General features: G+C 36.8%; 1 protein-coding gene across 1 annotated transcript in view; it reads left to right on the forward strand.

Annotated features, from left to right (window-relative positions):
* DCDC1 (doublecortin domain containing 1) overlaps positions 1-27,341 on the forward strand; it is a 515,544-nt gene that overhangs the window by 473,374 nt on the left and 14,829 nt on the right. Inside the window, exons 37-39 of the mRNA XM_063671024.1 lie at positions 4,565-4,701; positions 5,950-6,129; positions 23,239-23,389. Coding sequence (XP_063527094.1) covers positions 4,565-4,701; positions 5,950-6,129; positions 23,239-23,389 — 468 coding nt within the window. The remainder of the gene's footprint in view (positions 1-4,564; positions 4,702-5,949; positions 6,130-23,238; positions 23,390-27,341) is intronic.

Here is a 27,341-nt window from a genome sequence, read left to right on the forward strand (position 1 = left end):
TTGGTCTCCTTCTTCCATTCTCTTTAACACAGAATCTTAGGTTTCTGACCTTATACTATTCCCAGGACTTGAGAAACAAATGGTTCTTTGGGGAGAAACAATGTACTATGGACTTGAGTCTAGGAAGGAACACATTTCAAACTCAGTAATTGCCATAGCAGAATTTCAACTCCTGATGCTGTCTTGTGTTAAAAGCATATGAATCTTGCTTCAATAAATAGTAGAACTAGTCCTAACCACATTAGACTTAACTGTGGTTTGAAATGGCTATTACCCAGTTCTTACCAAAAGAAGAATTGGGTGTAAGTGAAAATAATTACTACTACTAACTTCTCACTCCTACTACTAGACATTTTCACTTGAATGTTCCATGGACATGTCCAAGACTACAACTGTCATACTACCCTAACAGCAATGCCTTCTTTGTTTCTGCTAGTAGAGGTTTCTACTACCATCTACCCAGGTGTTCCTCCTCAAAAACCTGGAAGTCATTCTTGGCATCTCCCTCTTTCTCACCTTCCCCAAGCAAATATTCAGTAAGCCTTGTCACTTTGAATCTGTTAAGTTGATCTCAAATGATTCTAACTCTCTCCATCTATGTATCATTATCCAAGTTCAAGCTACCATCATCTATATATTCCTTGGGACCACTGGAACAGTTTTCTAACTGGTCTCCCTGCTTCCATCTTGACAGCGGTTTCCATTCTATAAATAATGGTGACATTCTGAAGTTGAAGTTATCATACAGAAATGCAAAGGTATTATGATACTCCAGGCACAAAATCTTGCAAGGTTTCCTATGATCTTTAGGACAAATCCTTGAAACTCCTTAGCGTGGCCCTTTATAATCTTGTTCTTTGTAAAGTTTCTGTTTCTCCTTGCCCACTACACTTCATACATTTTAACTTTCTTTTAGCTCCCCAGACATACCGTGCACTTTCTTAACTCTGAGCTTTTGGCACATTTTAGTTCCCTCTACCTCAAAGTTTTCCCTCTCCTGTCCTCTTAGGTCACTCCTACTCATTCTGTGTTTTTAAGGTTGCTTGTTACTTCTTTCCTGAAGCCTTCCTCAGCATTCCAAGCCTAGGGTAATGTGGTTTATCACACTCTGAACTTCCCCTCCAATAGTCATCATCACATTATTATGATTACCTGTTTATGTGACAGTCTTTCCTATGTTAGATTATACATTCTATACCCTTCTCATTTGTTCTCTGAATAGTTGTAGAATGACTGATTTAAAGAATAAATGGAACTGCAACCATTCGCTCCAGGGAGTTTTCTAAGCTGTATTCCTGTATCAAGTTAAATACTGAAAATAGCACCTGGTATGGCTGCCTTTATTAAATTCTGATTTTATATTGTCTTCAATTTTTATTACAATTAAGTATTCAAATTTTTTTTTTTTTTTTTGAGATGGAGTCTTGTTCTGTTGCCCAGGCTGGAGTGCAGTGGTGCGATCTCAGCTCACTGCAAGCTCCGCCTCCCGGGTTCGTGCCATTCTCCTGTCTCAGCCTCCTGAGTAGCTGGGACTACAGGCACCCGCTACCAAGCTCGGCTAATTTTTTCGTATTTTTAGTAGAGAGGGGGTTTCACCGTGTTAGCCAGGATGGCCTTGCCCGCCTCAGCCTCCCAAAGTGCTGGGATTACAGGCGTAAGCCACTGTGCCTGGCCAAGTATTTTAAAAATTTTAAGTTAATTTGTCATCATCTACAATACCACTGTTTAAAACTTTGTATTTGGTCAGTGATGTCCATTCTGGAGGGATCCGTTGATGTGGTTTCTCTTAGAATTGAGTGCTAACATAAATCATGTCTCTGTTGACAAAGTGGTGTGTTTTCTGCTATTAAATATAAATTCAACACATGTTTATAAAACATTTACCCTCATGAAGGCCTTTTTCTAGCTGGTGAGATTATGAGGATAAATAAGAACAAGTCTTAGTTAACTGCAAGGCCTATAAGATTGTGAGCTTCCTCAGGGTTGGCTAAAACAGGAGATATGAATAGTTGCTAAATCAGCTATTCTATGTTATAGCCATTGGTAATTGCAACAAGCATTTATTGAGCATATGCTATGTACAAAACACTGTGCTAGGCTGATTTTACATTTCTTTGGTAAGCATGAACATTGCTAACATTAATCATAATACTAGTAATTACTTTGTTGGGTTTTCATGATTAAGTAACAAATGTCAAATCTTTACTACATGGTTAGTATATAACAAATACTCAATAAATATTGGTGTAAGGATTCCTGAAAAGGCAACTCGCTTACCCACTTGGGGTTATAAAACTGATAAGTAAAACTTAGGAATGGCAGATCAGGCTAAATGTAAAGGCAACGTTGGAGCATCTAATTTAGTGTGAAAGCAAAATAAGTCTGCTAACTGAAACCCCAGATTGGGTGGGCTTACCCTTGCAGACACATGTGATTCTGAATGAGGGTGGGCCTTCCAATAAGACAGGGAATGGGGAGAGCTGTCCGGGCAAGACTCATCCCATGAAAAAACAGCAAAGCACTTGTGTTCTCTAGTTTCTAAGAGAAACAATGGGCCAAGAATCCCCAGCTTATTTTCCCCAATTTCCAATCAGAAAAATAATCTGCAATATCAGTGGAGCTCCATCCTCAAAATGAAACAATAGGACTAGGGAAGAGGCATGCCTCATTAATAGTTAGCTATTATAATTACTATCCCCTGATCTCATGTGAAATAAAATAGGATATATGGGAAAATGTAATAAGAAAATAAAAAACAGTTCGTTCAATACATTATTGCATGATTTCAATTTATGTTATTCATACCTATGTAAATAATAGTTTATCATAAAAACCTTTCCCCAAACTAAAATCTTTTGTGATGACATTATGTCTCTTCATGAAAATTATAGCGCAAATGCATTCATTTTTTTAAGACCGTTAGAAGCAAGTTGACAAAAAATGCATAGTTTTTTCCTGTTTTCTGTACTCAATCCCTAGCTCTCAACAGTATAAATGATAAACTATTGCTGAACTCTCTGTAGTTGAGCAAAATTTTAGTGTTCGAAATGCATTCTAAATAAAATATTTGTTGAAATGTTATTTATAAAAATGTATGGGTCATAAATTAATGTTATCTGCACTCTATAAATAGAGTTGGGTAAAAACTATATTTAGTATAAATTTGTGTTACGTATTTGTGAGGTGCCACCATGGTCTTCTCCAAAGTGCATTGCTTAATGGCATTGTCACTGTAACTCATTGACTGATTGATTCAGTTATGTTTTCTTCACATCCATAAATTGCATATGAATGCTTATTAGGGACATAGAGTTCTGGTTTCCCTGAGAAGTCATTGTTGCCATTTATTTTTATTGCTGGATCTACTTCCATAAACTTGAGCTAGAAGAGCACAAATGCTTTATACTCTATAAGTACCAGATTATTTTCAATTTTGTTTGAGTCATGGTCTGAAAATCTTCACATTATGTTGGCAACAAAATTGAGACTCAATTTCATTTTAGTAATTCTATTGTTTTATGAACCTAAGTGTTACTCTCTCTAAGAAGCCTTCTGTCATGCCTCAGACTAGGTTAGCAACTCCTGTTAGGAGCTGTTATAGATCTTGTGCTTTCCTGGTGCAGCCCAATTGCAATCCACTATTGGTATAATCATTTCCTTTATGTCTGCCTTCCTGACCAAACTTGAGGCAGGAACTCATTCTCTAACATGTTTGTGCTTGCATTATCCAACACAACACCTCACCCATAGCTGTTGCTCAATATAGGTTTTTGGAAAGAAGATACGAGCGAAAGCATTATTTTTACTTAATAAGCTTAGAGATCAATATGAAATGCAGGCTGAGTATATCTTCAACACAGAAGAAGAAAACAATTTCATAAGTGTGACTTTTTAAACCTCTTTTATAACTATTTTAAGTGGTCTAGTGGAAAGAATACATAAATTGGAATCAACACACTTATTAAACTGTGCCTGTGATTCTTTAGAATACAGTATTCCAATAAATATTTTCTCTTACTACAGCTTCCTAACAGCATAAAGGGCACAGCAGAGGTGTCAGAAACTAATCGTGCTCGCAGGGTATTATTAGATAGAAAAAAAAATTCCTGTCTCTTGAGTTAATATTATTTTAGAAGTACTTAATCCCCAGGCTGCTAAGCTAATTGTGGGGGAAAGGCTTATTATTAGTAAAGAGAACAAAACATATGTTCCAAGACTAGAAGGATGATAGGAGCTATATAAGGTCATGAATTCTATTTGACTAAATTACTGCTGAACCATATCATGGATGCGAGGCTGGGGCCAGTGTGGAAATCAGCATGTTATCTTCCTCTTCTACCTGTAGACTACGTATATGAATCCTGGCTATTTAAAGCCTGAAGCTCCCATATGAAGAGGTATTGTTAGATATTATTACCTTAGGCATCTTTGCTTTTATGATATATTTAGTATTTTAGCTTATGCTCCTGTGTGGAACGATTTATACGTAGACAGCCAAATCAGTTCATTTGAAATCTGAAAGCCTATCATCAGAAACGAAATTTCTAGAGACTTGTTTCCTCAGGGCGGCGAGTAGCGGCATGTCAGCCAGCCACCATGGTTCCTACCAAGAGCCCTGTGCAGCCCGTGGTGGTGGAAGGAGGCTGGACCCAACAGACTCAAGAGGAAATTAAACTCATGGAGTTTATAAGACATACAGAGGTATGTTCTTTGGGATTCTGGACATTAAAGACTCTGCCCTTTTTATGAGTATTTAAAAGTACAATATTGAATTTTAAAATGATACTGTTAATATATTCTCAGCATCTGATCAGTTATGACCATATAAGCATATGCCAAGCATTGAGTTGGCATTTGGAGAGTAGCTGTCTAAAAGACAGCCAGCTCATATGAGGGTCTGTTTTGTTTCAATGGAGACCAGAAATTACGACCTTAGCAAAGAAGAGAAAAAGGCCCAGTGGATATGTACAAAGGTAATTGTAATAATTGTAGTCAAGTTGAGCCTTCTGGCTTCATTGCTCATTACTCCTAAGGGCATGTCTCAATATGTAAAAAGAGCAAGGAGCAAAATACTAATTGCAATGGAGACATTCAGAAGTAAAGAATTAAAGAAGTGGTTTCAGTCCAATTGGTTAATCAGTCAGGATTGCCAGACATAAAAAAGTCGAAAAGATAAAGGTCAGCTGTTGAGAGAGGACCGGGGAGAGAGACCAGGGAAAACTTTTTTTGCTTTGTGAAGTTTTTCATCAAAATGATATGTTCCTATTTAATAAGATTTCTCAAATTCGTGAAATGTGTTCAATCTAAATCTTAGGCACGTGCCCAAGTCAAGGTTACTAGAACAAAAGGAATTGACATCCCTAGCAATATGACTTCATGCCAAGCTAAGAAGGATACATCACTGACCAGGGAATGAATGCAAAGCATTGAACTAGGACATGCTTGAAGTAGAATAAAAAGCTGCCTAGCAGGGATCTGGCAAAGTATAAGGGTGGCTGCTGTATTTTAAAAGACAGCAAGTAAGGACTGAAACAACACTCATGTATACTCTTGTCTGCATTTCTTGGTTAGAGGAAATGATGTGATTCTAATAAAAAACTCATTTGTTAGATGCAGAGAAATCTCTCAGTAGGAGAAACATCATGCAAAAGTCCAAAAATACTTCTCTCTGCATTTCTTCACATTATAAATGAAAGTTAAGTGCTTTGCCAAAATGAGTGCCTTATTATTATTATTCTAATGATTGTTATTGCCTTTAGCGTTTCATTGAAGCAAGGGGAATTTACTAGAGTCAGTGAGAAGAGAGGCTAATGTACTTAATAGTTACTTCCTAAAATTTTTTCCATATAATGTATTAATTACAAGATATTTCTGGATTTTATCACATTCTTCACAAAGTCTATCCAGACAGTTCTCTAAACACAACATTCTCTGGGTTTTTCTTGACAGGCACACCTTTCTGAAATCCAAGAAATGGAATCCAAAATAAATTTTCCAATTGCAACCAAACATATAGCAGTCAAGCCAAGCAACCTGTATACGCAGCCCAACACAAAACGAGTGTGGATTTATCTAAATGGAGGCAGACCTGAAGATGGCACTTACGCCTGGGGCAAAACTATTTCAGAGGTAAATCTAGTGTGAAAGGAGTGTTTCATAGGCCTGAGTTTGAATCCCAGCTCTGATATTTCTAGATTGTTTGGTCAAGCAAATTACTTCTATGAACCTCATTTTCTTGTCCATAAAATAGTAACAGTACTTTCCTCGTAGGATTGATCTCATGATTGAATGAACTTATATGTGTGAAAATGTGAAGTTCAATGCTGTCTGACGTAGATGTGAATCTGAATAGGACACTTGTCCAGCAGAGAACAGTGCCAGTTCAACCCACTCCTACCAAAGAGTAAAATCAAAACTTTAAAATAATTTTCCTCTTCCATTTTATCTTATTATTATTATTATTATTTATTTATTTGAGACAGAGTCTCACTCTGTCACCCAGGCTGGAGTGCAGTGGCATGTGTCCTCATCCATTTTAAATCCAGTTCACAAGAGTAACTTTTTTCACCTACCATGAATCATTTACTAGATATGTTCTGTCTAAGAAAAACAGTGGTACTCATTAGAGAAAGCCTATCATATTCTTACTACCCAGAGTCCTAGAGCTATCAGAATTCTCACTTCCCAAAGTTAAAGTATTGACTAAGGAAAGAGGATTAACAGTTCATGTTTGGTTTGTAATTTCAGGGATAAAATTCTGACATTTTTTCTTAATCTTTAAAGGAAGACTTTAGGCACATAATAAATGAATTTGGGTAGTCTTTTTTAAAAAGTCTTATCTGTTGCAATGATGTCTTAAATAGTAGTTTGTCTTCTTTATTTTGTGAAATGTTTTCATGAATTTTTCTGGGACAAGTGAAAGTCATGTAGAGATGTTGTTGGTGGTGGGGGGTGTGGAAAGGCAAGATACTATAATAGACTGGCTTGGAGAAGTTCATGGAGGCTGGTGAGGGCACATAGAGTAGCAGATGGTTCTGCCCCTGGACTTTAATCCAGTTTCAAAGTGTAAGGGAGACCACTCTTCTCTGACAGGGAGTTTGATTAAGAATGGTGAGAGCAATTTCATACCAGAATTTGACAACCAATTTGTTGTACTTGAGAAATAAGAGATTGAAATGTGAAAAATGTATACCCCAAATTAGGAATACAAGTAAAGGATCTTCATACATGTAGGGAAAAAAGGAAAGTGATTTTTAAAAAAGATAGTGAAAGCTTTTTCAGAAGAGAGCTACCTAGAAAAAGCACTATAACAAAGCTGAAATGTCTTTTCCTTGCTGGTTTTTTAAAAAATCAGAGTTCATGTTGTAGATGCTAAGTGTTAAAATGCACTTAAGTATTGCACCTAGAACTGATAAATTTCTGAGAGAATATGCAATGAGTAATAAATGGGTAAAGGGTAGAGCTGAGACAATGGGGGAAGATAGCCTATCAGATTCAGGGTAGAAAAAGTTTACAATAACTTTGATGAAGATTACTTATATCTATATCTAACTGGGGGATGACTTTTTGATTTATGTGACTCTGGTGGAGCATTTAAAAGGCATTTCATAACTCTTATTCCATGATCATATAATTTTTATGAGCTTTATATATAAAGAGCCCTATTCTAGATGCTGTAAATTATTTTTCTAATTTATGTCTGTGGAAATATTTTTGTAAACTTAATAGAGCTATATAATTGACAGCTTAACATCAATAGTAGTAAGTAGCAGTAGAGTCTGTGGTCTCTTTAAATTAATATGTCAAATTGACAGAGTTTTAAAAAACTATATCCAAGGTTTACTTGGGAATGTAGAGAAATGGGCACTCTGGAAGTACAACTCTTTGGAAGACAATTTGGCTGTACATATCGTAAGAGAGTACATATCAAAGCAGAACTTGATCCCAAGGATATTTTAATGAACCTAGGCAACAATTATTTATTAAGAATATTTATTACAAGCCTATTTCTAAGACAGCTAGATTATGAATAATTTAAAACCTCATCAATAGGGAGTTGATTAAATGAATTATATAGCACATAGGATGAAATACAGTAATTCAAAATTACCTTTCTGAAATAATAATAAAGATGTTTAAGATATACTTAGTGAAAGAAGCATTAAGCAAAGCATGTAGAGTTAAGTTTTTCACACATATATGTGCAGATATAGAAAAAAGACTAGAATGATTTTATCAAGTGGCCATATTATGGGAGACATTTATTTTTCTTTCTTGCATGTTTTCCTATGTGTTCTATATTTTTTATGGTGAGTCTATATTTTTTTAATAAGGAAAAGTTGTATGATAGGGAAGCTGATATTCCTCTGAGAGAAGTACTAATAGAATGTGATAAATGTAAAATTAGCAGTGAAGGCAGGAATCTCAGTTGAGAAAAGTGGAGCACAGTACCCACCTAGGGTGGCAGACAAGGCTCTACAGAGGAATCAATCAGGAACTCTGATGGAACTTGAGAAATGGAGGAGATTCAACACCTTAAGCAGAAAAAGCGTTAGCAAGAATTAGGGACACCCATGTAAATATAGGTGTTAGAATTCATAAAGCATATTAAATAGGTGCCCCATGGACAGAGAAATTGGAAGAGATAGATGTGACCAGAGAGATTGTTTAAAAGCGTATGATAGACCCCATATACATATGTATTAGTTTTCTCAGTCAGCCATAACAAAATACTAGACTGAGTATTAAACAGCAGAAACAACAGAAGTTGATTTTCTCACAGTTCTGGAGGCTGGATGTCCAAGATCAAGGTGCCAGCCGGGTTGGTTTCTGGTGAGGCCTCCCTTTTTGGCTTACAGACAGCCACCTCCTTGCTGTGTTCACACATATCCTTTCCTTTGTGTGCATGTGGAGAGAGAAAGAACTCTTCTTTTTCTTGTATATAAAGAAACCAGTCCCACTGGAATAGGGCTCCACCCTTATGGCTTTATTTAACCTTAATTATCTCCTTAAAGGCTCTATCTTTGAATATAGTCACAGTAGGGGTTAAGGCTTAACCATGAATTTGGAGTGGACACAGTTTAGTCCATAACACTATCCTAAACTCCAGTGCTTGAACCACTACTTACCTGTAAGTAAAGAAATGGCATGGTGAAAACAATGTTTTGGGAAGATTAATGTGGCCTAGATGTGTAAAAGGACACTTAGAGAATGTCTAGAAACTTTGAATCTCTTCCTTTTCCTTTTCCATGCTGTGTATTTTTGTTTTCAGGGGCTTGCATGTGATTCTTTGTCATCAGTTAGGAATGTATCCTTTCACATTGTCAGGCTGTATAAAATACCTCTGGAGGATGGACTGTGTGTGAGAAATGAACAGGCAGCAGGAAAGGTAGGGTTTGGATTTCACTGGGGGTGTCTGGCTAATGACGCTGACTCCAAAGAAGCTCAGAGTTTCAGTGTTTGAGACTTTTGCTGGAAGAATGAGAAACAGAGCACATTTCAAAGTGCTTCTCTATACCTTCTATAATGAAACCCCCAGATGGTATTTGAATCCCATCCAATGTGGACTTTCTCTCAACTGCTTTCACTGCTGTGGCTATTCTGGATGATTTAGCCATGTTCTTCCCACCCACTCTCTGAACATTGCTAGACTTACTCTCATCTCCAACTGTTGTCGGTTCATCAGTCATCAATGCACCAAGGCGGCTCTCTCTCCAGGGTTAGTGGCTCTTTCTGCAGGACCAGCATCTTTCTCTGATTTATGATTGCCTGTGCCCCTCCTTCTGTGGTCCTGAAGCATTTGTCTTCTCCCATTCCTGCAGCAGCTCTCTAATTCTACAGAATCTCAAAATCAGAGTGTTCTTCCTTGGCCTAGGAATGGTTCTGAATGCATGAGCGGAAGCTCAAGGAATGAAAAAGAGGTCCTTCTGATTTGGATAGGCAAGTACCTCACGCCCACAGGGAGTGAGCAATAGTTCCATGATGCCCATGTGCCCCACCTGAGGAGACCTGGTCTATGAAAACAAAACTCAGAAAATAGACTGTGGGTGAGCAATTATTATAGAACAATGTTTCTTCATCATGAACTTTGTTATTGCAAAAACATTTAATTTATAGGATACACTTTAAAGAGGATACTTGAGTAAATTTAGATACATTTGAGAAACAGAATTAAGAATGTCTCTGTTTTGTTTTGTTTTGTTTTTTGTTTGTTTCTTTTTGACACGGAGTTTCGCTTTTTTTGCCCAGGCTGGAGTGCAATGGCGCTATCTTAGCTCACTGAAACCTCCGCTTCCTGGGTTCAAGCGATTCTCCTGCCTCAGCCTTCTGAGTAGCTGGGATTACAGGCATGTGCCACCACACCTGGCTAATTTTGTATTTTTAGTAGAGATGGGGTTTCTCCATGTTGGTCAGGCTGGTCTCGAACTCCCAACCTCAGGTGATCCACCTGCCTTGGCCTCCCAAAGTGCTGGGATTACAGGCGTGAGTCACCGAGCCCAGCCTAAGAATGTCTTTAAAGGTCATAATATGACTAGATATCTTAGATTCTAATTGTACTGAAAATGTCTATTTTTTTTCTTTTTAACTCATCTGTATTTGTTACATTCTTTTAGAGCAGAATGTGACTTGGGCACTACATTTCCATGTACAAGCCTCACTTGAGTTACTTTTTGAACAGCTTTACAAGATGCCTAGGTAGGCCTGTAATTTTGCTCCTCTAAACAATCTTGTTTCTCTTTCTTTCTCTCCCTTCCTTTCTTTCTCTTTCTTTTTTTCTTTCTTTTTCTTTCTTTCTTTCTTTCTTTCTTTCTTTCTTTCTTTCTTTCTTTCTTTCTTTCTTTTCTTTCTTTCTTTCTTTCTTTCTTTTTCTGTCTTTCTTTCTCTCTCTCTCTCTCTCTCTCTCTCCTTTCTTTTTTTTTTTTGGACAGAATTTTGCCCTTGTTGCCCAGGCTGGAGTGCAATGGCATGATCTCAGCTCACTGCAACCTCCACCTTCTGGGTTCAAGTGATTCTCCTGCCTCCTGCCTCCTGCCTCCCAAGTAGCTGGGACTACAGGCTTGCACCACAATGCCTGGCTAATTTTGTATTTATAGTAGACATGAGGTTTCACCATGTTGGTCAGGCTGGTCTCAGACTCCTGACCTCAAGTGATCCACCCACCTTGGCCTCCCAAAGGGTTGGGATTGCAGGTATGAGCCACCACACCTGGGCAAACAATACTTTTCTTTGAGAAATAAGCCCTGTGGAGAGTTACATTAAGTTGCTTCTGTTTAACATACTTATTTCTAGTGGACTAATACATGCAGAATTGGCAACCACAGGGTGTGGAAAGTTTAAAAAGTAGATCCTAGAAGAATAACAAATACCTTACTTCTAAACATCAAGGTATATTTCAGAACACTTCAATGCCAACATATTTGGCCTACTAAGGACCAAATATGCCTACTAAGGAATCTGTAGACCTCAAAGTTAACGTTAGGCTACATACATCTTACAGCACACATGACGTTGATCTGTTAAAAGAAGCCAATTTAAAACTAAAAAAGCATTACTAACCTGCTTTAGTGCCTAAAGCATCACAGCGTCGCAAGTAGAAGTTGAAAGATATCTTGTCTTCCCCTTAAAGGAGTTGTTGTCATGCCTTACATATCTTTTTAATGTTAACCAAAATAAAGGAAGAAAGTCATTGAAAATATATTATCAGAGAGAATGAAGATACAATATCGAACATGAATACAAGTCATTCTTCAGCCAGAGCTTGGTCTATTTCTTCCATGCATGATGTGTCATTATCTCCTACAAGGGGCAGCATTTCATCAGTTACAACAGAGAAAATGCTTTATTTTCATATTTAATTTTTTTTTTGCTAAATTTATTGACTTTACATATAAATAGGTCTTAGGAGAAACCAAGTAAAATAATCATAGATTGAATTTATATTTTGCCTTTAAAGTATGTTTTAGTTAAATTATTGATATTTTTTTTCTGTTTGTAAGTAGAAAACATGATCTCTATAGAATAGTGACATTTTAGTGGTAAAGAAAAATACAAGAAATACGTCTTTGTGGGATCTTTTCAAACTACATAAATTTCTCTCAGATACCTATCTCTATATAGCTCCTCATTTTTCCCACTCCAGATAGAAACTCAACTGCCATACCCTTTGGTTTCCTTGGAGTAGAAAAAAAAATAGTGACTGCTATGGATTGAATTGTGCCCCAAAATTTATGTTGAAGACACAAACCCCAGTGTGATTATATTTGGAGATAAGGCTTTTAGTTGGTAATTAAGGTTAAATGAGGTCTTAAGGGTGGAACATTGATCCAATAGAATTAGTGGCCTTATAAGAAGAGGAAGAGAGAGAGAGAGACTTTTCTCTCTGCCATATCAGGACACAACAAGGAGATGGCTGTCTACAAGTTAGAAAGCGAGTCCTCACCAGGCACTGAATCTGCTGGCAGCTTGATCTTCGACTTCCCAGACTCCAAAACTGCAAGAAATAAATTCTCATTGTTTAAGCCACCCAGTCTGTGGCAGCCTGAGCAGACCAAGGTAGTGACTATTATATAGAGAATTTAGAAAAATAATAAAATAAAGCCATATGAATCTACTGCAATCTCTTTTTGAAAACGATCTCTATGAATTTTTTTATTATCTTAATAACATTTATTCTGTTTTCTAATTAGGAAACAGCATGTAGTCATTGTATTAAAATTAGAAAAAGGTTAAAGGCACCAAGAAGGAAATGAAAATTACATCATCCACAAATAACTAGTTATTACAATTTTAGTGTATATATTTCTAAACAATGATAATTTTTTTTGCCTTTGTGATCATAGTAGATCACATGTATATATAATTTTGCAAGCTGGTCTATTCACTTATTGCGACTTTTTCCCCCATATAATTTAACATTCTTAAAAAAAAAACCATTATTTTCAATGGCATCATAACCTTCTATCAAATTGATGTATTATTTATTCATCCAGTTTTCTATTATTCGCCAGTTTGGTTGTTCTTAATTTTTTGCTATTATGAAGAATGCTGCAATGAACGTATTGATACATCAGTCTATATTTATTTTCTGATTATTTTCCTTAAGTAAATTCCTAGAGGGATTGCTAGGTCATGTTCATAAACATGCCTAAGAATTTTGATACCTATCACCAAATTGTTTTCTAGGAATGTTTCAAGAGTTTATACTCCCATAGGTAGATATTGAGAATTCTCATCCATCCACCTGTTGTATACAGGTGTTGTATACAGGTGTTGAAGATATCAACAGCACTGCAACAAAATTTAAAAACATATTTACAGGTTCGACAGAAGAAAAATGTTATACCCATATTTCAATTTATATATTTTTAATTACTTGTTGAGGTGACTTTGATTTGTTTTGTGTTATCACTTATTGGTTATCTCTGCATTCCCTAAGTCTTTTGCTATTTTTCTATTACATATATTTTTCATATTGATAAAAGCTTTTTATTAAGCAGTAAGAGTATTACATGTAACTTTATTAGATTTGTTGTAAGAAATTTCCAATTTACTATTGTGTCTATGGAGTTTTTTAATGTATAGAAAGTAATACAGTTTATAAGTTTATTCATTGCTCTTAATGTTCAGATAGTGCTTTATCATTCTGAGGTCATATAAAGATTCACCTGCTTTTTCATCTAATTTTTTTGCAGTTGTGTTTTTCTCTTACTTTTCCTTTTTTTTTCCTTTTTCTGATGTAAAATTTGAGTGAAGCTATTTTCTCTGCTTTATTTGTTTGCTTAAAATTATCTCAGCTCTATTCACTGACTAATATTTTTTTTCCCTCCCCTCTGAGTTGGAATACCAATGTTATGCTAAAATCTTACACATACTAGCTTCTGCTTTTAAGTTATGTAAAGTATGTATTACTTTTTAAATTATATAGATTTATATTTTAATGTCTTAAAGAAGTTGCTCATTGTCACACTTTGTTGTCAGATTTTACTTGAATATTCTTGCCTGTTGATTTTTAAAGATGAATTTTGGAATTACAGTTCAACATCATAAAATCATCCTACAGGATTTTGACTGAAGTTGTATTAGACTATTAATTAATTTCCTAAGAATTTACACCTTTTACATTATACAGTTTCTACAACTAGGCTGTAGTATTCTTTTATTTATGTATTTTTTTACATATACTAAAATATGCTCGCTGGGAGCCAAGATGGCCGAATAGGAACAGCTCCGGTCTACAGCTCCCAGAGTGAGTGATGCAGAAGACGGGTGATTTCTGCATTTCCATCTGAGCTTTGAAGAGAGCAGTGGTTATCCCAGCATGCAGCTGGAGATCTGAGAACCGGCAGACTGCCTCCTCAAGTGGGTCCCTGACCCCTGACCCCCGAGCAGCCTAACTGGGAGGCACCCCCCGGCAGGGGCAGACTGACACCTCACACGGCCGGATACTCCAACAGACCTGCAGCTGAGGGTCCTGTCTGTTAGAAGGAAAACTAACAAACAGAAAGGACATCCACATCAAAAACTCATCTGTACATTACCATCATCAAAGACCAAAAGTAGATAAAACCACAAAGATGGGGAAAAAACAGAGCAGAAAAACTGGAAACTCTAAAAAGCAGAGTGCCTCTCCTCCTCCAAAGGAACGCAGTTCCTCACCAGCAACGGAACAAAGCTGGACGGAGAATGACTTTGACGAGCTGAGAGAAGAAGGCTTCAGACGATCAAATTACTCCAAGCTACAGGAGGATACTCAAACCAAAGGCAAAGAAGTTGAAACCTTTGAAAAAAATTTAGAAGAATGTATAACTAGAATAACCAATACAGAGAAGTGCTTAAAGGAGCTGATGGAGCTGAAAACCAAGGCTCGAGAACTACGTGAAGAATGCAGAAGCCTCAGGAGCCGATGCGATCAACTGGAAGAAAGGGTATCAGCGATGGAAGATGAAATGAATGAAATGAAGCGAGAAGGGAAGTTTAGAGAAAAAAGAATAAAAAGAAATGAGCAAAGCCTCCAAGAAATATGGGACTATGTGAAAAGACCAAATCTACGTCTGACTGGTGTACCTGAAAGTGACGGGGAGAATGGAACCAAGTTGGAAAACACTTTGCAGGATATTATCCAGGAGAACTTCCCCAATCTAGCAGGGCAGGCCAACATTCAGATTCAGGAATACAGAGTACGCCACAAAGATACTCCTCGAGAAGAGCAACTCCAAGACATGTAATTGTAAGATTGACCAAAGTTGAAATGAAGGAAAAAATGTTAAGGGCAGCCAGAGAGAAAGGTCAGGTTACCCTCAAAGGGAAGCCCATCAGACTAACAGCGGATCTCTCCGCAGAAACCCTACAAGCCAGAAGAGAGTGGGGGCCAATATTCAACATTCTTAAATAAAAGAATTTTCAACCCAGAATTTCATATCCAGCCAAACTAAGCTTCATAAGTGAAGGAGAAATAAAATACTTTACAGACAAGCAAATGCTGAGAGATTTTGTCACCACCAGGCCTGCCCTAAAAGAGCTCCTGCAGGAAGCACTAAACATGGAAAGGAACAACTGGTACCAGCCGCTGCAAAATCATGCCAAAATGTAAAGACCATCTAGACTAGGAAGAGACTGCATCAACTAATGAGCAAAATAAACAGCTAACATCATAATGACAGGATCAAATTCACACATAACAATATTAACTTTAAATGTAAATGGACTAAATGCTCCAATTAAAAGACACAGACTGGCAAATTGGATAAAGACTCAAGACCCATCAGTGTGCTGTATTCAGGAAACCCATGTCACATGCAGAGACACACATAGGCTCAAAATAAAAGGATGGAGGAAGATCTACCAAGCAAATGGAAAGCAAAAAGGCAGGGGTTGCAATCCTAGTCTCTGATAAAATAGACTTTAAACCAATGAAGATCAAAACAGACAAAGAAGGCCATTACATAATGGTAAAGGGATCGATTCAACAAGAAGAGCTAACTATCCTAAATATATATGCACCCAATACAGGAGCACCCAGATTCATAAAGCAAGTCCTGAGTGACCTACAAAGAGACTTAGACTCCAACACATTAATAATGGGAGACTTTAACACCCCACTGTCAACATTAGACAGATCAACGAGACAGAAAGTCAACAAGGATACCCAGAAATTGAACTCAGCTCTGCACCAAGCAGACTTAATAGACATCTGCAGAACTCTCCACTCCAAATCAACAGAATATACATTTTTTTCAGCACCGCACCACACCACACCTATTCCAAAACTGACCACATACTTGGAAGTAAAGCTCTCCTCAGCAAATGTAAAAGAACAGAAATTATAACAAACTATCTCTCAGATCACAGTGCAATCAAACTAGAACTCAGGATTAAGAACCTCACTCAAAACCACTCAACTACATGGAAACTGAACAACCTGCTCCTGAATGACTACTGGGTACATAACGAAATGAAGGCAGAAATAAAGATGTTCTTTGAAAACAACGAGAACAAAGACACAACATACCAGAATCTCTGGGATGCATTCAAAGCAGTATGTAGAGGGAAATTTATAGCACTAAATGCCCACAAGAGAAAGCAGGAAAGATCCAAAATTGACACCCTAACATCACAATTAAAAGAACTAGAAAAGCAAGAGCAAACACATTCAAAAGCTAGCAGAAGGCAAGAAATAACTAAAATCAGAGCAGAACTGAAGGAAATAGAGACAAAAAAAACCCTTCAAAAAATTAATAAATCCAGGAGCTGGTTTTTTGAAAGGATCAACAAAATTGATAGACCGCTAGCAAGACTAATAAAGAAAAAAGAGAGAAGAATCAAATAGACGCAATAAAAAATGATAAAGGGGATATCACCACCGATCCCACAGAAATACAAACAACCATCAGAGAATATTACAAACACCTCTACGCAAATAAACTAGAAAATCTAGAAGAAATGGATAAATTCCTCGACACATACATGCTCCCAAGACTAAACCAGGAAGAAGTTGAATCTCTGAATAGACCAATAACAGGAGCTGAAATTGTGGCAATAATCAATAGCTTACCAACCAAAAAGAGTCCAGGACCAGATGGATTCACAGCCGAATTCTACCAGAAGTACAAGGAGGAACTGGTATCATTCCTTCTGAAACTATTCCAATCAATAGAAAAAGAGGGAATCCTCCTTAACTCATTTTATGAGGCCAGCATCATCCTGATACCAAAGCATGGCAGAGACACAACCAAAAAAGAGAATTTTAGACCAATATCCTTGATGAACATTGATGCAAAAATCCTCAATAAAATACTGGCAAACGGAATCCAGCAGCACATCAAAAAGCTTATCCACCATGATCAAGTGGGCTTCATCCCTGGGATGCAAGGCTGGTTCAATATACGCAAATCAATAAATGTAATCCAGCATATAAACAGAACCAAAGACAAAAACCACATGATTATCTCAATAGATGCAGAAAAGGCCTTTGACAAAATTCAACAACCCTTCATGCTAAAAACTCTCAATAAATTAGGTAATGATGGGACATATCTCAAAATAATAAGAGCTATCTATGACAAACCCACAGCCAATATCATACTGAATGGGCAAAAACTGGAAGCATTCCCTTTGAAAACTGGCACAAGACAGGGATGCCCTCTCTCACAACTCCTATTCAACATAGTGTTGGAAGTTCTGGCCAGGGCAATTAGGCAGGAGAAGGAAATAATGGGTATTCAATTAGGAAAAGAGGAAGTCAAATTGTCCCTGTTTGCAGATGACATGATTATATATCTAGAAAACCCCATTGTCTCAGCCCAAAATCTCCTTAAGCTGATAAGCAACTTCAGCAAAGTCTCAGGATACAAAATCAATGTACAAAAATCACAAGCATTCTTATATACCAACAACAGACAAACAGAGAGCCAAATCATGAGTGAACTCCCATTCACAATTGCTTCAAAGAGAATAAAATACCTAGGAATCCAACTTACAAGGGACGTGAAGGACCTCTTCAAGGAGAACTACAAACCACTGCTGAAGGAAATAAAAGGATACAAACAAATGGAAGAACATTCCATGCTCATGGATAGGAAGAATCAATATCGTGAAAATGGCCATACTGCCCAAGGTAATTTACAGATTCAATGCCATCCCCATCAAGCTACCAATGACTTTCTTCACAGAACTGGAAAAAACTACTTTAAAGTTCATATGGAACCAAAAAAGAGCCTGCATCGCCAAGTCAATCCTAAGCCAAAAGAACAAAGCTGGAGGCATCACACTACCTGACTTCAAACTATACTACAAGGCTACAGTAACCAAAACAGCTTGGTACTGGTACCAAAACAGAGATATAGATCAATGGAACAGAACAGAGCCCTCAGAAAAAACGCCACATATCTACAACTATCTGATCTTTGACAAACCTGAGAAAAACAAGCAATGGGGAAAGGATTCCCTATTTAATAAATGGTGCTGGGAAAACTGGCTAGCCATATGTAGAAAGCTGAAACTGGATCCCTTCCTTACACCTTATACAAAAATCAATTCAAGATGGATTAAAGACTTAAATGTTAGACCTAAAACCATAAAAACCCTAGAAGAAAACCTAGGCATTACCACTCAGGACATAGGCATGGGCAAGGACTTCATGTCTAAAACACCAAAAGCAATGGCAACAAAAGCCAAAATTGACAAATGGGATCTAATTAAACTAAAGAACTTCTGCACAGCAAAAGAAACTACAATCAGAGTGAACAGGCAACCTACAAAATGGGAGAAAATTTTCGCAACCTACTCATCTGACAAAGGGCTAATATCCAGAATCTACAATGAACTCCAACAAATTTACAAGAAAAAAACAAACAACCCCATCAAAAAGTGGGCGAAGGACATGAACAGACACTTCTCAAAAGAAGACATTTATGCAGCCAAAAAACACATGAAAAAATGCTCACCATCACTGGCCATCAGCAAAATGCAAATCAAAACCACAATGAGATACCATCTCACACCAGTTAGAATGGCAATCATTAAAAAGTCAGGAAACAACAGGTGCTGGAGAGGATGTGGAGAAATACGAACACTTTTACACTGTTGGTGGGACTGCAAACTAGTTCAACCATTGTGGAAGTCAGTGTGGCGATTCCTCAGGGATCTAGAACTAGAAATACCATTTGACCCAGCCATCCCATTACTGGGTATATACCCAAAGGACTATAAATCATGCTGCTGTAAAGACACATGCACACATATGTTTATTGTGGCATTATTCACAATAGCAAAGACTTGGAACCAACCCAAATGTCCAACAATGATAGACTGGATTAAGAAAATGTGGCACATATACACCATGGAATACTATGCAACCATAAAAAATGATGAGTTCATGTCCTTTGTAGGGACATGGATGAAAATGGAAATCATCATTCTCAGTAAACTATCGCAAGAACAAAAAACCAAACACCGTATATTCTCACTTATAGGTGGGAATCGAACAATGAGAACACACGGACACAGGAAGGGGAACATCACACTCTGGGGACTGTTGTGGGGTGGAGGGAGTGGGGAGGGATAGCATTGGGAGATATACCTAATGCTAGATGACGAGTTAGTGGGTGCAGCGCACCAGCATGGCACATGTATACATATGTAACTAACCTGCACATTGTGCACATGTACCGTAAAACTTAAAGTATAATAATAATAAATATAAAATAAATAAATAAATAAAAATAAAAAATAAAATATGCTCATTTTAATATATGTAAAAAAGACTTATGTATGCTTTTTTTCTTGTCCATCAGCAAAATTTTATAGTTTTTTTTTTTTTACAAGGGTCTTAGATTTTTAAGTAATTGTTATTTCTAGTTGATCTTTGTTTTGGGGATAGATTTTCCCCCACTGTATTTTCAAAATGCCTATTTTCAGTGAACAGGTAAACTATTAATGTTTTAACATTTATTTTGTATTTGGACACTTTGCTTTTATTTTTGTTAATTTCTCATTTGATTCACCTAAGTTTTCTAAGAATGAAGTCATATTAAATTCACATGATGGTGATTTTGCTTACTCCTTTAAAGGAACTGTTTCTCTTATTCTGATTTTATGTTTTATTGCATTGCTTATAATCATAAAAAAAATTCGTAACAACAAAAAGAGAGGAAAACGTCTTTTATCTTCATGAATGATAAGAAAGAAGGCCGAGTATATTGGCCCATGCCTGTAATCTCAACACTTTGGGAGGCTGAGGTGGGGGGATTAATTGAACCCAGGAGTTTGAGACCAGCCTGGGCAACATGGTGAAACCCTGTCTACAAAAACGAAAATTAGCCGGACATGGTGGTGCACGCCTGTAGTCCCAGATACTCGGGAGACTGAGGTGGAAGGATCACCTGAGCCTAGAGAAGTCGAGGCTTCATTACAAACCCTGATCATGCCACTGCACTCCAGCCTAGGTGACAGAGTGAGACCCTGTCTCAAAAAAAAAAAAAAAAAAAAAAAAAAAAGATGAGAAAGAATGCTTTGGTTTTCTTTTTCTTGCCCACCTCCTTTTTTGGACGTTTCACATTTTTTTTTCTCTATGAAGACTTAATTTTAAAGTTTTAATTCATTTATTTTCTGATTACTTTTGTAGCAGGCGTATCATGTTCTGATAGTCTTAGTGCTTAACATTAGTCATTTTATATTATGACTTTCCCATAGTCAAGAAATTTGATTCATTTCTTATTAATCTGAAATATTTGTGTGTGATATGTCTTCTGAGGTTTTGTATACTGGAGGACATCATTTGTTTCTTTTAACCATAAATTGTAACTTGGCTGGATATAGAATACTTATATTAAAATCTTTTCCCCTAAAAACTTCATAACTTCATAGATTTTGCTTCATTTTATTTGGTATTCAGTGTTACAGAAAACAAAGTGTAAATATAACTGAATTTTTCTCCCATGCTTGAAATCCACACTTTTTGCTTTGTAATATTTAAATCTTAGTCATATTGTTCATAAACTTTGCCTTATCCTAGGTCAGCTTACTTTATCTGAAGACATGGATCTTTATTTGGAGCAGGAAAGTTTTCTTCTATTTTTTGATAATTGCTTAAGGTTGATGTATTCTAGATTCTTCTCCAGTAACACCAATAATGTATAGGTTTAATATCTGATGTCTTGACATTATAAATGTTTAACTTTTCTCTCTCATACACTTTGTCTCTTTTCCTTTTTCTGTATCCTGTGAGATCTTCTCCACCTAGTCTGCCCTAATACTGATTTGAATTTCTGTAATATTGAGTCTTTTTTCTTTCTTACCTTCTCTCCTCTTGTCATTCAGCTCTCTCTTCATGCTCACTTGAAACCCTATTTCTTCTCTCACTAGCAGCTATACAACTTTGGTTATTATATTTAACCTCTTTGTTCTCCATTTTTCTCATCAATAAAAGGTGGATACTAATTATTTCCACAGAACAAAATTAGGTTGTTCTTGAGAACTTTTAGAAAAATACCCAGTCCCCAGAAATGTGTCAATATGTTTTAATCAGTGTTACTGTTAGCAGCAGCCTCAGCATCTCTCCTGTATCTGAGCAATACTCCTTTCCTTTAAGCTGTGGTTGTCTCGTTTCTGTGTGTATATGTGTGTATATTTATGGAAGTCATAGTTTTTGAATTTGGGGGTAACACAACACAGATGCTTTTGAAAATGTACTCCTGCTGTAAATCTTTTTCAAAATCTTCACCTTCAGTACAATGTACCCTTTTTTTATGTTGTAGAATATTTTCATTAGCTTTACATTGTTGTTATTGTTGATTTTTCTATTTATATTTCCTGTACGAGGAGAGATCTTTTGATAAGAGACAGAATAGGTTAGTTCTCTTTGGTCACCCTAGACATCTACTTGGGAGCTGTCAGAATCCTCCCTCAATGGTAGGTTGAAGGATTGGTTTGTATGCAGAGTATTTAATCAAATTGCTTCTGACTGGATGGTATTTGGCAGGAGTAGGGCCGCATTTAACCAACATGGCACATGTATACATATGTAAGAAACCTGCACATTGTGCACATGTACCCTAGAACTTAAAGTATGATAAAATATATATATATAAATAAATTAAAATAAAATAATTTAATAATCATTAAAAAAAGACTACTCTCCTGTTGGTCCTCTCTGACTATCCTGTTCTATAGAGGGGAATATATTTTTGGATAATTTGAATTATTATTAAATTCAATCCATTCATCCCTTACTCAAAATACTGGGTGAAAAGCTGAGCTTTTTGAACTGCGTCGCCCCATCACTCTTCTTGTCTTGGCTCATATTCCTGATGCATTTGCCAGATGCAGGGTGTCATCACATGCCCAGCCCTGACCCCTGCCATTCTGCCTTGTTGTGAGTTGTAGCATCTAAATAGATCTATAAACAGAAGTATTGATGGTGATTTGGAGGGCTGATGTGGACTTGGCCCCTCCATTTTTGGGGGAACAGGCTTTTGGCCCTCTAATAGGTGAAAGCCATACAGGCAGGTGTGTAGAAACCTCTCACTTTCTTCCTGCTTGCTTTTATTATTTTGTCTTAAAGTTTTATTCACATTTTAATGGAATTGCCCTCAAGGGTCTGGCAGTGTGTTGACTAATCTTTCTAGTACCATTGACACTGTATCTCTACATGTGTTTTTATGAGTAAGTATTCAAGACAAATTGAGAGAAGTTTAATAAGGCCTCTCTAGGAAGCTTTAAAATTTATCAGTTGAAAACAAAAGACTTTTTAACCATAGAATCATAGAGCCAGTGAAGTCTTAGACCAAAATTTTCATTTTATCCTTGAGGAGACTCTTTTGAAGCAAAGTTACCTGTCTGAAGTAACAAAGAGGCCAGAGCCTAGGTCTCCTCACCTTTTGTCATTCTAGTTCCTTGGTCACTAAAAAAAAATTGTTTTTAGCTATTTTGAGAAGTCTAGATTTTCAATCCAGTTTTTATCATATTTAGGAATTTCTTAAACAGCGAGAAGCCTTCTTCCATGAAAAAATACGGAACTACAAGGTAAGCTTCACTGGAGAGTCCTGAAGCTCCTCACTGTTTAAGCACTTTAGGGAACATTTGTATGCCCTTCTTCCCATCCCTTCTATACGTATGTCTAACAACTATCAGTGGGCAAATAATCAAACTGGGATAATAGTTCTCTTAGAAGAGTTGGTTCTTTGATACATGATCATATTGTGCCACTCCATATTCAAATGTGGCTGTCCCTCTGTGTCTCAGCTGCTGCAAGACTGCTCCTCTCGTCTCAAAATGACCCACCCAGCTAGAGCACTGTACACTCCCAATGGAGAGCCAATTCAGTCCTGGGACGACATAGAGCGAGATATGGTCATCTGTGTGTCTATGGGACATGGTTTCAAAACCCCAAAAGGTATGCATGATAGTTTCTTTTCCATCAAGTCTTTGAAGAATTAAAGCATTCCATCTTCTCTTCGAAGAGCTTATATCCCATCACAATGATTTTTAATAATTATCCCCCCCCCACGCATTTCTACTCCATGTTATGGAAGTTAAATTTATATATTTATGTGCTGGAACCTCGTGTTAACACTGTTTGTTCTGGAGAATTCAATCGCATTTCAGTTAATCTTGAACCTTATCCAGGGGGCTTATTTGCAGAAATACTGAGAACCTCATTTGAAGGTATTCCCCTAGTATGAACCCTGAGGAAAGTGAAGCTCCACTGATTTCCTATTTTTCAAATTACTTAAAACTTAATGTTTTATTAATAGTAATTATATGGTTTGCAGTTTCTTTTCTTTAGTAATAAGTATTTTCTAGAGTTATTATCTTGTCTATTCATTGGTAATTTTCTTTGATAAATGACAGAAATTGAAAAGGACATATATTTGTTATTGAATGAACCCTAGTTCTTTATCCTATATATCCTGATGAAGTTAAAGCCAGTATTTGTAGGTAGGTATATATTAGCAAAGATATAATTTTTGGGAGATTCCGAAGAACATTGTTATCACTCTAACGGAAACTAAAAGAGTAGGTAATGAATTGCCTGGCATCCCTATATTAGTAATAGTAGATATTTTCTTTTAAGAAGTCACCATAAAATTATTATTACTATGTTATATGTAATGTAGGCAAACCAAAAACTTCTAAAACAGTTACAGTTCTATCTTTACATTTAGCCCAGAAGGGACAAAAGGATAGAAATGGAGACAAAAAAGTAGGGAGACAGGATTTATTAGGATGCCTAGCACTGTTCTGAGGGAAGCAACAAATACTCCTCCTGCACAATCCTACATTATGGATGAGGTGCCAGTCCTTTTATTCTTTGTTTTTTGCTGTTCTCATCACCCATCACTACCCTTCACCCCGGCTCTTGGTGACCCTCACTACATAGGTACTTAGAAGAACACACGAATGATGAGGTTATTATCAGTAAGTATTAGTTAATAGCTTTCTGTATCCCCAAAGTATGTAGGTTATAAAATAAACATAAGCTAGGCTCCTTTTCTGAGAGTTTTCAATCTAATTAAAAATATGAACACACGTGAAATAATTACAGTACAATCGAATAGTGAGCAAACATGTGTGCAGTAGGGGGTACCTTCCCAGTCCCTTCATTATCTAGGCTTAGTCTTCCATATTCCTGGGATGGGTTTCTGTTGCCTGTACCACACCTTCCTTGCAGTATTGTGTTCGTTGAGCCTGTGTGATAAATAAAGCTAAATATGCTTCAGGCAAGCTAGCCAAAAGGGTATCCAACGACAGAGAGAGATGTCGGCTGCCTTCCCAGAAACAAGCTTGTCAACAATAAAAACTGTGACTGGAAGAGAAAAAATATTGGAAATGCAAATATTGCTCTTTCTACCATTTTCCTCCATGTTAGCTGGGTATCTTTGATAAAGCTATGGAGACAAATGTTCATTTTTGCATCTTCAATTCTATAAATACATAGATTACCATCGTATGAAAGTTTATTTCTTTCCTATGACAATAGGTTCCCCATGTTACCTTCATGGTGAAAGGATTAGTGGTTTCCTCCTATTGTCTCAGTTCTTTCCAATGAGCTATATATGTTCCAGGATACAGGAAATCTCTGACCGCAGAAAGTCTGATTTAGTCGTTCTTTAGAAACTTATTTTACTGTTGCCATTAAGTAAGTAATAATCATTTATTAGAAATCTAAATATTCAGAATGCTTTAAAAAAGAAAAGATAGAAATGCAACTACATGCCTATACCCATTGAGGGACATTTACTTAATCATTCCACTCATGATGTTTCTGTGACTTACTAGCTTAAGTATGTAGGAAGAAAATAAAGCAGTCTGGGAGTTTCAAAAGCACTCTATGATAACTTATTTTATGCATTATAATATCAAAAAACACTTAGTATGTGAAAGTCATCAAAGAATCACACTGGGTTTTTAAAAAAATCAATTGGATTTTGCAAAACAAACCAGAAGCTATTAGAATGGCTTCTTTCACACAAACCCCTGACAAAATTAAAAGAGTGTTTTATGCCATTTGCCATAAAATCTGAACACTGTTCTCACTGCTGCTTTCTGTCTTTTCAGTGGGTCCAATTTTTAGACCAGCCCTAGGTTAGCTTCCAATTCAGGCTTTGTAATAAACCTGGAAATAAGTCCTCTCTAGCAACTTCCATTCTCTAGCAATCCAAAGACTATTAACAACATATCTGATGTGATAAGAAGTCAAAGTTATAATGAGAGAGCCCAGGGTGGGAGCCAAGGATTTGTGAGGGGTCTTCAAGTTTTTCATTATCCTGGAAGAGACTGCATCAACTAACGAGCAAAATAACCAGCTAACATCATAATGACAGGATCAGATTCACACATAACAATATTAACTTTAAATGTAAATGGACTAAATGCTCCAATTAAAAGACACAGACTGGCAAATTGGATAAAGACTCAAGACCCATCAGTGTGCTGTATTCAGGAAACCCATCTCACGTGCAGAGACACACATAGGCTCAAAATAAAAGGATGGAGGAAGATCTACCAAGCAAATGGAAAACAAAAAAAGGCAGGGGTTGCAATCCTAGTCTCTGATAAAACAGACTTTAAACCAACAAAGATCAAAAGAGACAAAGAAGGCCATTACATAATGGTAAAGGGATTAATTCAACAAGAAGAACTAACTATCCTAAATATATATGCACCCAATACAGGAGCACCCAGATTCATAAAGCAAGTCCTGAGTGACCTACAAAGAGACTTAGACTCCCACACATTAATAATGGGAGACTTTAACACCCCACTGTCAACATTAGACAGATCAACGAGACAGAAAGTCAACAAGGATACCCAGGAATTGAACTCAGCTCTGCACCAAGTGGACCTAATAGACATCTACAGAACTCTCCACCCCAAATCAACAGAATATACATTTTTTTCAGCACCACACCACACCTATTCCAAAATTGACCATATACTTGGAAGTAAAGCTCTCCTCAATAAATGTAAAAGAACAGAAATTGTAACAAACTGTCTCTCAGATCACAGTGCAATCAAGCTAGAACTCAGGATTAAGAATCTCACTCAAAACCGCTCAACTACGTGGAAACTGAACAACCTGCTCCTGAAGGACTACTGGGTACATAACGAAATGAAGGCAGAAATAAAGATGTTCTTTGAAACCAACGAGAACCAAGACACAACATACCAGAATCTCTGGGATGCATTCAAAGCAGTGTGTAGAGGGAAATTTATAGCACTAAATGCCCACAAGAGAAAGCAGGAAAGATCCAAAATTGACACCCTAACATCACAATTAAAAGAACTAGAAAAGCAAGAGCAAACACATTCAAAAGCTAGCAGAAGGCAAGAAATAACTAAAATCAGAGCAGAACTGAAGGAAATAGAGACACAAAAAACCCTTCAAAAAATAAATGAATCTAGGAGCTGGTTTTTTGAAAGGATCAACAAAATTGATAGACCGCTAGCAAGATTAATAAAGAAAAAAAGAGAGAAGAATCAAATAGATGCAATAAAAAATGATAAAGGGAATATCACCACCGATCCCACAGAAATACAAACTACCATCAGAGAATATTACAAACACCTCTATGCAAATAAACTAGAAAATCTAGAAGAAATGGATAAATTCCTCAACACATACACCCTCCCAAGACTAAATCAGGAAGAAGTTGAATCTCTGAATAGACCAATAACAGGAGCTGAAATTGTGGCAATAATCAATAGCTTACCAACCAAAAAAAGTCCAGGACCAGATGGGTTCACAGCTGAATTCTACCAGAGGTACAAGGAGGAGCTGGTACCATTCCTTCTGAAACTATTCCAATCAATAGAAAAAGAGGGAATCCTCCCTAACTCATTTT

This window comes from Pongo pygmaeus, chromosome 9 (genome assembly GCF_028885625.2).
Source record: "Pongo pygmaeus isolate AG05252 chromosome 9, NHGRI_mPonPyg2-v2.0_pri, whole genome shotgun sequence".
In the NCBI taxonomy this organism is placed as follows: Eukaryota; Metazoa; Chordata; class Mammalia; order Primates; family Hominidae; genus Pongo; species Pongo pygmaeus.